At 37.5% G+C, this 12,547-nt stretch overlaps 1 protein-coding gene across 6 annotated transcripts in view; it reads right to left on the reverse strand.

The window, feature by feature from the left end:
- The window catches only part of GRIA4 (glutamate ionotropic receptor AMPA type subunit 4), a 308,075-nt gene that overhangs the window by 65,128 nt on the left and 230,400 nt on the right, over positions 1-12,547 (reverse strand). For 5 of the 6 annotated variants that reach the window (XM_075061700.1, XM_075061699.1, XM_075061704.1 and 2 more), the window contains exon 9: positions 7,337-7,444. In XM_075061700.1, coding sequence (XP_074917801.1) covers positions 7,337-7,444 — 108 coding nt within the window. Of the gene's footprint in view, positions 1-4,542; positions 6,054-7,336; positions 7,445-12,547 lie in introns of those variants that run through there. The other variant, XM_075061703.1, reaches the window with a different exon arrangement.

Consider the following 12,547-nt stretch of genomic DNA (forward strand, 5'->3'; position numbering starts at 1 on the left):
AATCAGCCTTAAAAAACCTTTTATTATAAACACACACAATTCAAGCATTAATATAAAATTTGCCATTTTAAGTGAGAGAGCTCACAATAGAAATTTGCCATATATCATAAGCTAAAAGGCTGACTAACGATTGGAGCTCTACATAATTCAAATGCATGTTGGATAATGTAAGGACATAATCTAACCTTTTTGACTTAACTATGTTCATCCTTTCACTTGCTGTGGATCCTCTACATATATAGTCAGATGCATAGTCTGGTTGGTTATTTGCTTTCCATCGTTTAAAATATTTGGCCATGCCTTGGCCACTAGAAGGCAATTTGCATTTTAACAGAAATCACTAATATGCTCATGAGGAAATACCTACTTTCCCCCTTACACAGACAGTGCAGGTTCTATGTTTCTTGGGATGCACCAAGGAATATGCATAGACAAGCGCAATGTTAGAAGAATGCTGTCTTTGCATACTGTATGCAAAAAGAAGACACTGTAGAGTATTCTAAAACATAAATGTGCTAGAAAATTGCAAGTAAAATTGTCTCAGAAAAATGGATATTATGTTCTGTATGCAAATTACACTGTAATGATAATGTATGGTATATGATTGCACAAAATGAAATGTCACAATATTCCCATATTATTATACTGCCTTTTTTGACACCCTGTGGATTCAGAATTTAGTATTTTTCTTTTTATGAAAATTATAATACATGATGTCTTCAATTATTTTACATAATCTTTTTTAATAATCAGTTCAAAGTACAATACTTGCCATTAAAGTAACCATTTGCCAAAAGTCTAGCTCATAAAAACTTCTGAGTCACCACAGTTTTCTCCTCTCCTCAGTATAGAAGATACCTATGATAACAGTTGGCAAATGTTGATTCTTTAACAGTGACCAGTGTACCCCTCTTCCATACTCACATCTTTTACTGCATGCCTAATTAGAACATAGGCAAAAGTAAAAGTACAAATGTGTACATTAAGTATTCTTTATTGAAATGATCACATGGACATCATGTGTAAGCAGCAGCAATTTTGTAGTGTCTGATATTCCCACACCAAATATCAAACACATAAGTGTGACAGGGAAATTGTGTAAGCTAACCATAATATAAGCACCTGGTATTTGTAAATATTTCAGGTTAAATTCTGCCTTTAGACACTGACATACAGCTCCCATTGATAGCAACTGGATTTTTGCATATGCATCCAAGAGCAGAATTTGACACAAACTTCTATGTTTTAGAAGAGAAAAAGCAGTGAGTTATGTATCTTTTTAGTGTCATTGGTCTTTTATTTTTGAAAGTGCACCCCTTCTGTAACTTTGGTTGGTCCCATGGTTGCAGCAGAGTTTGAGAAAGAACACTGACTGTGTAATCTGAAAGGAAAGAGACAGCTTTTTCACTTAAATTCAAGTTGTATGAGGAGAAGGTCCCTTGTTTAAAGCCCAACACAACTCAGAGATAATGGAGAAAGCAATTCTCTCTTCAACCCAGGGGCAGGTCTCTGAGCACATTATGTGTGTTTTACCCTTAGCCATGCCTCTGGCCTGCCTCCCCAGTCATCTCTTCAGTGTTACCACAGTCTGCGCTGCCACCAAGCAATGCTCCTGGGGTGGAGTCCCCTTTCCATGGCTTTTCTGTGACCTTTTCTGCCTTTGAGGCCTTTCACAGCTGAGAGTGTTTGCCATTAAGGACAGCTAAAAAAGGCCCTGAGCATAGAGAAGTGTCCACGATGACTTTGGATGCCAACTTGCAAAGTCATATCCTTACTGGTTAGATGATGTTCTATACATCTTTTAATCCCCCCAGAAAACTGGAGGATGACAACAGCAGATCACATGTGAACCTCTGGAGGGCTGGAGTTTATGAAGCACTTCTAGGACTCATGCAGTAGTGCAATGCGTTACTTTAGTTGTACTGTGCATGACATGATACATCCTGGATACTGAAGGAAAACCACCACACAGTGTCACTTGCTACAATTTCTAAAAGTGGTAGTCACCACTCTCCCCTGCCCCCCACCAGTGCTGCTTGTTGAAGGCCAAGAATTGGGGGGATGGATGGCAATGCCCTTGGCCAGACCCAGACATACCTTCCTTAGGGTGGTAATTGCTGCCAATTATGCTAGCCTGCACCAACTCCTGGCATTCCCATCCACTGTTAATTCAATCACATCCATGTTGTGTGCAGACAGAGGAGAAGAGGGGTGGGAGGAAGGAGCTCCTTACATAGGGCTTAGTTCAGGAAGGTACTTAAGCACATGGCTAAGCACAAGTGGCCTCATTGACTCTGCGGGACTATTCACATGCTTAAAATTAGGAATGCATTTATGTACCTTTCTGTTCATATGTGCAGTGCTAACCATAATTTGAGCATCCTCATACACCCATTCTGTAAACAAAGCTGATAAAAAAAACAAACAAACCAAAGAAACCAAGGACAAAGGCAATGCATCACTTTGCAGTGGCTTAGCTAAAAGTGTGGCTAGACCCTGTCAGATTTCCCTCCTTCATAGAACTTCCTTTTAACCTTCAATTGCACTGCCCTGGCACCTTTTCATTTTTTACTCTCTTTTAAAAAAGCTGAGTCAGAGACTGGTTAAACTTCTGGATTCAGCTTTTCTTGGACAAAACACAACATGTAACATTAAATACACACCAGGCACAAGCTGCTTCAGGCAGGCACCAAGTGTGGAGGAAGCACAGAAGAAGCCACTTCAACATCCCCTCCCCACCCAGCACCCAGCTGCTGACTCTCCATGTGTTCCTCCCTGAGGGCTGGATTGCTTTGAAGGTGTAGCCTTTAGACAGTAAAATAAATTGGAAACTCTGTATACTCCTGGTTTTCCTTTTAAAAAGGCGAACTCAATCTTCACATCAACTCATGCGCCTGTGAAGAACTGCTGAGGAAAGGTGTTGCTGGGGGGCCAGGAGGGACATGATGGGATCTCAGTGAAGGCAGTACCATCCAGTGCATAGAGAACTGAACTGGAACTCAAGAAACCTGGTCAGGAAATCTTGGTCAAGTCACTTCACTTCTTTGTGCTTTTCTTTCCCCTCCCACCTTCTGTCGGTTTTACCTATTTAGACTGTACTTTTTGAGGCAGAGACTGGCTCTTAACTATGTGTTTGTACAGAGCATAGAACAATGTGACCCTGATCTTAGTTGGAAAGAACAATAGAGTGAAACCCACAAATGTGAAATAATACAATTAAAGTAGCAGGAACACATACCACCTTTCTCTTGCTAGGTTGTCCTTGCCTTTCTACTACTTAACGTAGGATATATAAGAAACAAAAAAAATATTTTAAAAATCTGTCTACCATATGAGCTATATTATAATCAGAGATGTGCTCAAACTACAAACTTAATGTTTAGGGATATTTGGATCAGGCATTCAGTCTGATGCATTATTATGATAAAGGGCATTTTCACATTCAGATCAGAAATGGGCTGGAATTTCTACTTGAAAATTTGGGGGTGTTTGGATCCAGTGTTTTGTTGCAGCCTCTAATTATAACAACATTAGGACATGAAAGGGCAAGTTTTACTGGATCATTAACCTACACATTGTATAGATGACATTGCAAGCTCACATTCTGTAACAATGTCACATAATAATTGATAAAACACACCTAGTCATATCTTAATGCTAAATTCTATTTATCTCATTGAGATAGATCGATTGTTCTATAGAATCTCTTGCAGAAGACAGTCACAATTACAGTTTAAGACTACAAACTCTAACCTACTACTGAAAACACAGATGTGAATTATTTAGTGCAAAATATGTTATTGTTGAAAAGGACTTAACATTGTAATGTTTGAATGTTTAATGATAATCTATAGGAAAGTAAATTACATACAAAGACCACATTGAAATGATCAGTGACTAGCACTGAATATAGATAGCTAAAATGACACAAGCTTTACTTCTATATTCACAATTCTATAAAAATACTTAACATTTTGAAATACAAGTGGGTGACCAAAACAAGTATCTTTCCAGACAGAAACAAATCATTTCATTACAATCCTGAAGATTAATGTGTATAGTAAAATGCCCATAACTTAATAACGGAAGTCAGAAAAAAAACACTAACCTTGACACTGTTTGGTTAATGTTGGCCTATTTTAATGAAGTCCCTTTTGCACTTTCTAAAACACTGCAAAAATAAATTATAATGTGGAAAAAAAGATTTTTATGCAAGAAAATTGCTCAGTTCTGCATTATTGATTCTGATAAAACTTCTGTTGAAGTCAATGAGAATTCTAAAATGTACGATTGGTTTGTGGATGGTACATAATGCTGGATTTCTTGAGAACTACTTGACCAAGAAATGACATTCAGGGGCTTTGGTTTTGTTTTATTTAACCCCAATATTTCTTGGGTTCAACGTTTGCAATTTACACTCTTAGCCTTCTGATACCTATTATGTTGATATTATTTTGAAATACTATGTTGGAAAAAATGCTTAAAGCTCACTGTACCATGCAGTTTTTTAGCTTTAAACAATTTCATTTGTTTGTCACTCTTCCAGTTTTTGCAACCTTTTATATTAAAACTAAATATTAGTTAAATAAGAATGTTCACTAGAATAGAGGTCTCAATTTTTCACTCTAGCAATCTCCCAGGAGTACTTTTCTGTATGATAAATCAAAATTTTAAAATAAAATCTAAGCATATTTACTGTACTACAGGTGACCATAGTATTTTGCCAAAGTCAAAAGTATCAAACTTGTTTGTTTGGGTATAGAGCTAGTTTCTTTTATTACATATCTTATATTTAATAATAAAATGTAAAATTACAGCAAATTAAGTATAGACACATACAAAATAAGACAGTAAAACAAAATAATCGGTGCTCTATTACTTCACACAAAAATTAAAGCATGCCACGCTGACAACACTTAAATCTTTTACTATGCCTAGATATCGGTCTTCCACAGACTGAAAAACTTGACAGCATTGATCACAGAAACTTTTCAGTTTAATACTGGAACGAACGCATGCAACCAAAATTATATTTTTCATGTACGTTGAATCAGCTTTCCTTCAATATGAAGAGGGCAGTGAAGAGGTCACCAGTCCCTGTCTGGCATTTACGACATGAGAAAAGTACAGGGAAGAGCAAAATGACAAGATTCTGAAATGCACTGTAGTTTAATTTGTTGCTTTTGTGTGATTAAGAGCTTGTAGATTCTACATCTGTTGCCTTTGCAGATGTCTATTAAGAACTGGAGGTCAAATTCTGCTTTCAGAGCCAACTATGCGGCTCGTACTGAAGTCAATGGGAGATATGCATGATTAGCCAAAGACAGATTTTTCCCATATATTTTTATTCCAATCAAATTTCTTTTGCATCTGGATATCAAAGCATTGAGCGGGTCGCTTTAGGTTGCTAGGTATATTTTCGGACAATTGTATTTATTCCAAAATGACATGCTGCATGAAAACTGGGCATGCTTTGTAAAATTCATTCAGCATCTTGGTTTGAAAAATGAACAACCAGTCCTTTTTATACATGGACTGGAAAACTTCTGCTAAAGATAACATTTATTATGCACATATGCAAACAGGACAGGTAAAATAATACATTGAAAAAGCTCCCTCCTTCCCTCCCTCCCCTTGTATACGTTTGGCAAACAGGCATCCTTTTTATATTTTTTTACTTAGTTCTCCTAAGTTTGGAGCTATTTACAGAAATTACACTGTTCATTTATGGGAGCCCCAATTAAAGATATCAGGATTGGTATGAGAGGAAAATTTTCAATTCAGAACTTGTTATTCACATCATTTTCTTCTCAGCTTGGCAAAGTTGAAGGTTAACATCATCTGTTCTAGACATTTCAGAATAGTCACAGAGCTTTTCTTGATGGTTCAATGCCTGGCCATCCAGTCAGAGGAACAGTAATCCATATGGGAAAATTAGCTCAATGTTACTACACTGCAGATTAATACTTGAGCCTTAGTTAGGAATGTTCGCAGCATCGTGGGACTCTTTTCTTCCTTGATCAATTTCTTAAAATAGGATTCTTCATCAGAGGCTGAAAAGAGGAGGACTGTACTGAAGTATAATTTTTCTATTACCGTGTCTTTTTTAGGAAAAAGATACATATATTTTTAAAAGTCCCATGCAAAAAATTACACAATTAGATTAGGAGTTACACTCTGAATTGCTGTATAGTACATTAGTCGGTTTGCATCCCAGAATGATAACCTTCAATACGAGATTTGTCAGCACCTAGTTAATGCATAAACCCACATATATAATACAAACTATATGATAACTAACTGCATTCTTAGAATCAGAACATTTCCCAGCAACACTTTTACTTTTTCCCTTGGTTTATTTTCAACTCAGCAACAATTTAGATAATTCTCCTTAAGAACACTGACATTACATAAAGAATATTTCTTCTCATTTGAGACATACCTTATCCTGAATGGTTTTAAAAAAAGTCTTGTCTAATGAGATAGGTGAAAAGGGCAGTGAACAGAGGTGTGAAATTTTTAAAATAATCAGGTAAAGGTCACCCTTTGCCAGTCTGCTTTGACAAGCATCAGCTTTAAAGGGCACATCTGACTTCAGAGGGAAAAATACGTTAGATATTCTGTTTAAAAGATGTTTGTATGACTTCCTTTGAAAAAGTAATTTTGAAATCTATATATTTATTTCTTTTAGAATTGGGATTAATGTAGTAATCACATCTTCCTCTCTTCTGAGGAATTCTTTAAAACGAATGACTATGCACCACTGAAAAATATTCCGTTAAAATTAACTATTTCTTTTCCATTGAAACATTGAACTTAAACAATATCAGGACTATTTTTTGAAGAAATGGTTTGTGTGAGACATGCCAATTCAATTTCCCTGTATTGTTTATATAGAAAAGCAAATAACCCATTATTACATGGGCTAACTATCTGGATACAGTTTAGAGGTTTACACACTACTAAAGGAAGATTCTGCATTCCTTGTGCCTGGATCGCAGGATCAAGCTCTTAAAATCTAATAGATAGAGCTGTTTTTAAACATAGCATATTAACCGAATGACACCTGGTAGTACAGAAGCTTGATTTCATTCTCTTTTCTCATTTCTTCCTGTTAGCATTTTTTTATTTCAACATCTTGACAGCCACAATTTATCAATCAGAGATTGACAGAATTAATTTACATTTCTGAGAATTATTTCAATGAACAATGGGAAAAACTGAATAAAAATGTAAAGTGGATGAATTTACCCTACTTTGATTTGAGAAAATAGATTTCAAAGGTACACCAGAAAGTAATCTGGATCTACCAGAAAAACCACAGAAAAAAACTTACCAAAATTGTAGTTACAACTACGGTTCTATTCTCAATGGCTGACTCATTTCCAAGAGAAGGTTCATGCTGAATCAAAACTAATTTATCCATGTCATTCCAGTAACCAACCTACAACACAAACCGTAATTTTTATAGTAACTTAAAACAATAAACATAAGATGTTTCATGAGCAATAAACAATTTTGGGGACTATTTAAATGGTTTAGTCTGGTCTAAATAAAATGTCAACATTCTTTTAACATCTAGAGTATATAATTTAGCTTCCTCATCCTGAGTATGAGGTTTGGGGAAGAAAATTGGTAAAATTATAGACTGGTTTAAGTGAAAATCAGAGACCACTTTCTGTAAAAACCTAGGATGTTTATGAAGAACCACTTTATCTTTATGGAAACAGTGAACGCTGGATCAGCCATTAATGCAAGCAATTCATTTATACGTCTTGCCAAAGTGATTGCTATAAAAAATGGTTTTTATAGACAAATGAAATAAAGAATACTCCCCCAAAGTTTCTAAAGAAGGACTCATCAATTGTGACAGTACTAAATTCAGATCCAAAGATGGTACAGGTATCTTATTGGATGGTATAAATTAATAAGACCTTATAAGTAGCTCAACTACATCATTAATAAAGATTGATTTTCCATCTGCAAGTGCATGATATGTTGATATGGTTGAGTGAAGAACATTTGCTGAAAATAGTGAAAGAACTGTTTTCTTAAGATACAATAAATACTCTAATATGTAATTAATTGGTGCTGTATGTGGCTCTATATCATACATAGTAGATCAAAACAAAACATTTTTCCATTTATGACTATAACATTTCTGCATGGACTCTTTTCTGGAATGTAACAATACATTCTATACTTCTAATGAACAACTTTTCTATAGCTATCCTATGGCTTTTCTTCACTACAGCACTAGGTTGACGTAAGTTACGCTGCCTTAGCTATGTAAACTACATAACTGAAGGCGATGTAACCTACGTCAACTTACTGCGGTGTCTATATCATGTTATATAGATGAGAGATGCTCTCCTGGTGACATAGCTTCCATCTCTCATTGAGGTGGATTACAGAAGTTGACGGGAGAGTGCGCTCCCATCGACTTAGCATTTCTTAACCAGACTCGCTAAATCGACGCAGCTGCATCAATTGCAGCAACGCCAATTTGGCCCGTAGTGATGACAAGCCCCTAGAGTCCTATTTCCCATACTGTCAAATGAAGAGACTGAAGGAGAGGCTGAAGAAGAGGCTGAGAGAATTGAGCTTGTTTAGTCTGCAGAAGAGAAGAGTGAGCGGGGATTTGATAGCTGCTTTGAACTACCTGAAGCGGGGTTCCAAAGAGGATGGAGCTCAGTTGTTCTCAGTGGTGGCACATGACAGAACAAGGAGTAATGGTCTCAAGTTGCAGTGTAGGAGATTTAGGTTGGATATTAGGAAACACTATTTCAGTAGGAGGGTGGTGAAGCAATGGAATGGGTTACCTAGGGAGGTGATGGAATCTCCATCCTTAGATGTTTTTAAGGTTAGGCTTGACAAAGCCCTGGCTGGGATGATTTAGTTAGTGTTGGTCCTGCTTTGAGCAGGGAGTTGGACTAGATGACCTCCTGAGGTCCCTTCCAGCCCTGATATTCTATGATTCTATGATTCTAAGATTCGGATGATAAAGCATCCCAGCTTATTGAAACAACAAGTCTGTTAGCAGTGATAGAGGCTCCATTACAGGTGAATTAAGTGTGGATACCATTCTTGTCTGGACCATGCTGCCACTATTAAAATCATCCTGGCCTTCTGTTTCTCACTCTCTGAATGAAGGGAAAGGGGGTAAATGCATCTGATATTGACTCACTATCTCTATTTGATCTCAAACAAAATCTTTGACACTTGCTGTTGCTGTTCGATGCAAAAAGATCTATTATCGGGAAATCCGATAATGAATGAACTGAAGAGATGTGTTACCATTCGGCCTTCAAGGACCATTCGTGCATATAATATGTTGACCTGCTCAGATGATCTACAAGAGTTTTTTGTTCCTCCACTACATATATATTGTTATTTGACCAGTGTTGTGTTCTATACACCATTTCCAAACATTCTCTGCCTCTATGCATAGTTGTTGGGAATAAGTCCCCCTTTGTTTGTGCAGATAATATAGCATCCTCAAATTGCCTGTTATCTTCTGAACTAATGTGTTGTACCTGAGGTAGAAACTACTTTAGAGCTAGTCTGAGCGTCCTCAGATCTAATATAGTGATAGATAGGATCTTTTGGACTTTCCTTTTGTTGATCAGTGACCAATTTGCTGTCCAGATGCCAGTACAGATGTCCCCATCCCAGTGCAGATGCATTGGAGGTGAGTATTACTGAAGCCAGAGGGTAATTGAAAGTTTTTGAGTGTTTATCCACCACACAAGTGATGCTAACACCTGTTGTGGAATGATCACTTTGTGATGCATGTTGCTTAAACCTGATTTGTAATTTATCGCTAACCAATGTTGAAGATCTCTCATGTAAAGATGAGGGCATCATGTCACTGCCCAGATTGACACCAACAGACCCAGCAACCAGAAGAAAAAAAGAGAACTGATGGATGTGGTAACTTGACAGGGAGAAATTTTTATATTTATAAATCTCTCCTCTAGGAGAAAAGCTGTTGTCACAGTTGAATCTAGAATGGCTTTCATGAATAGAATTTGCTGAATTGGGAAGAATTTGCTGAGTTTGGACTAGAATGAACTTTTTTTTGTAACCTCAGACTGGCAAAAAAGGGAACATATTGTCTTACATGCAGTAGGATTATGCTTTTATTTACCAGTCATCAGGTATGGGTACACAAACATCCCATTTCTTCTTAGGTGTGCTGCCAATACAGACAGGCATTTTGTAAACACCTTGTCTGCTGTAGACAACCTGAAGGGAGAACCTTGTACTGAAAATGGTCATCTCCTACCATGAAACACAGATATTTCCAGAAACATGGTATTTTTGAAATATACATCTTTCAAATCTAAGTTGAAAACCAACCGTGAAGGGAGAGAGAAGGGATTATAGAAGTTTGAAATAACATGTGGAAACAAAATTTCTGTATATACAAGTTTAATATTCTTAAATCCAAAACAGGGCGAAGGCCCTCATGCTTTTTTGAAATGAGAAAATAATAAGAATAAAACCCCTCCCTATCTAACTTTGTTGTATGATCTCTGTTGCCTGTGCTACCAATAGAGAATGAAACTCTTTTTTTAACTATTCACGGTGAACTCACTACCTGCCCTGGAAGGAAATGGGAAGGTTGTAGGATGGAAGGGTTTTGAATTAAATCATGTAACTGCATGCAACAATTTTAGGATCCACTTATCTGATGTTGTCAACTACTACTGTTGATAAAAAGGAGACAAATGGTCCCCTAACTGTGGATAAACAAAGACCAATTGGACTGATTCGAAGCTCTGTGTCCTCATGTCAAATCTGTGATCTTGCAGCGATCACCAAAGATAAAGAAGTGGAAGTCTTCCCTCTATTATTTCACAGTTTAAATAGCCTCTACCTTGGTAGTTTCTGAGGGTGGGAGGTATGACACTGGGGCTGGTAATGATAGGTCTTCCTTTGATATTTGTAAGGAAGCAATAACAAAGAAGAAGGTAGATCATGTCTGTGGTATGTTGAATATGATTTCTTTGCTGTGTTAAAGAAACCTAAAGATCTGGTTGTGGATCTCACATTTTTCATTTTCTCCAGTATTTCATCAGTCTGTTTACTAAATAGACTTCCTTCAAAAGGAAAATCTTCAATTCTCATCTTTGTCTCATGAGAAAGTCCCACTAATCTTAATCATGCACATCTTCTTAATGTGATAGCTGAAGCTATTGCCCTTGCTGAAGAGTCAGAAGCCACACTTAAAATTATTCAGTCCTCATCCCACATTTCATCCCTCAGTCAAAATAGCACTCACTGACATTTTGTGTTCCTCCAGTAGGGAATTGGGGAACAAAGACATTTTTCACCAGTGATGATATTGCTACTTAGCCATGAAAGCTTCATAATTAGATATGCACATGGCTAATGTAGCTGACAAAATATTTTTCTTCCAAAAACATCCAACCTCTTCTACTCCTATAAGACAGAATCGAATCAATTTGGAGATCTTTCGATCTTTAAATAAATGCCTCAACCACCAACAAATTAGGAGATGCATGGATACAAAACATAGCCAGCCCTTCATGTGTAAATTGATACATTTTATCTGCATTTTTTTTACAAAGGCTGAGCAGATGAGGGAGCATCCCCAACTGATTTTGTTGGCTTCAACAACAGTTCTAAAGGAAGTGTAATTTGTTGTCTAGCAGCAGCCCCCAAAATGTCAAAACAAGGATGGGCCGATTCTTCAAGCGAAACTGAGAGAATATCTAATGTCTTTGTCATGCATGTTACTAGCCGCAGGGGGGCCCCTCAGGGTGGAGGCGGGGAGTTGCCACGGGGGGGGCCTCAGGGAGGAGGGAAGGAGCTGCCGTGGAGGGGCACATCAGGGCGGGGGCTCAGGCACGGGGGAGGGTGCAAGGTGGAAGTTTCGCCTAGGGTGCGAAACATCCTAGCATTGGCCCTGCTTGGCACTGAAAATGAGTCCTCCTCTGTCAAATTGGCTCTAAAAACAGAGGATGACACCATCATGGATTTCTTTTTATTCAGATCCTTACATTTCTTGGATCCTGTAGTACCAGTTACCAAGGAGAATCTGTCCCTTTTGATTGAATTGCTCGGAGTGAAGCAGGTCTCTGTACGCTTTCCATTTCAGATGTTTTCACTGACAGTGCCTCTTGTAGTAAAATCATTTGAAGTTTTGTCTTTCCTTCTTTGCTTGTATAGTAAAAGTTGAGGAAACAGAGTATTTTGAAGGAGATTGTTCCTCTCCTAAACGTGCCAGACATCTGTCATGTGTGTCTGACACCAAGAACACCATCAGACACATGACACCTCTTAAATCCAGGGTTTTTAGCCTCCAGTTCAGGCATCCTGATTGCTATCTATCACTAACTTGACTGCTAGAGACAACTACTAATTACTGATTGTCATAAACAGATAGCTAAGGGTTAATGTTTCTTTCACCTTTAAAGAGTTAACAAAGGGAACCAAACACCTGACCAGAGGACCAATTAGGAAACAAGATTTTTAAAAGCTCAGGGAGGGAATGTTTGGGTGTGTGTCCCTTTGTCTG

Source organism: Chelonoidis abingdonii, chromosome 1, assembly GCF_003597395.2.
Source record: "Chelonoidis abingdonii isolate Lonesome George chromosome 1, CheloAbing_2.0, whole genome shotgun sequence".
Classification (NCBI taxonomy): Eukaryota; Metazoa; Chordata; order Testudines; family Testudinidae; genus Chelonoidis; species Chelonoidis abingdonii.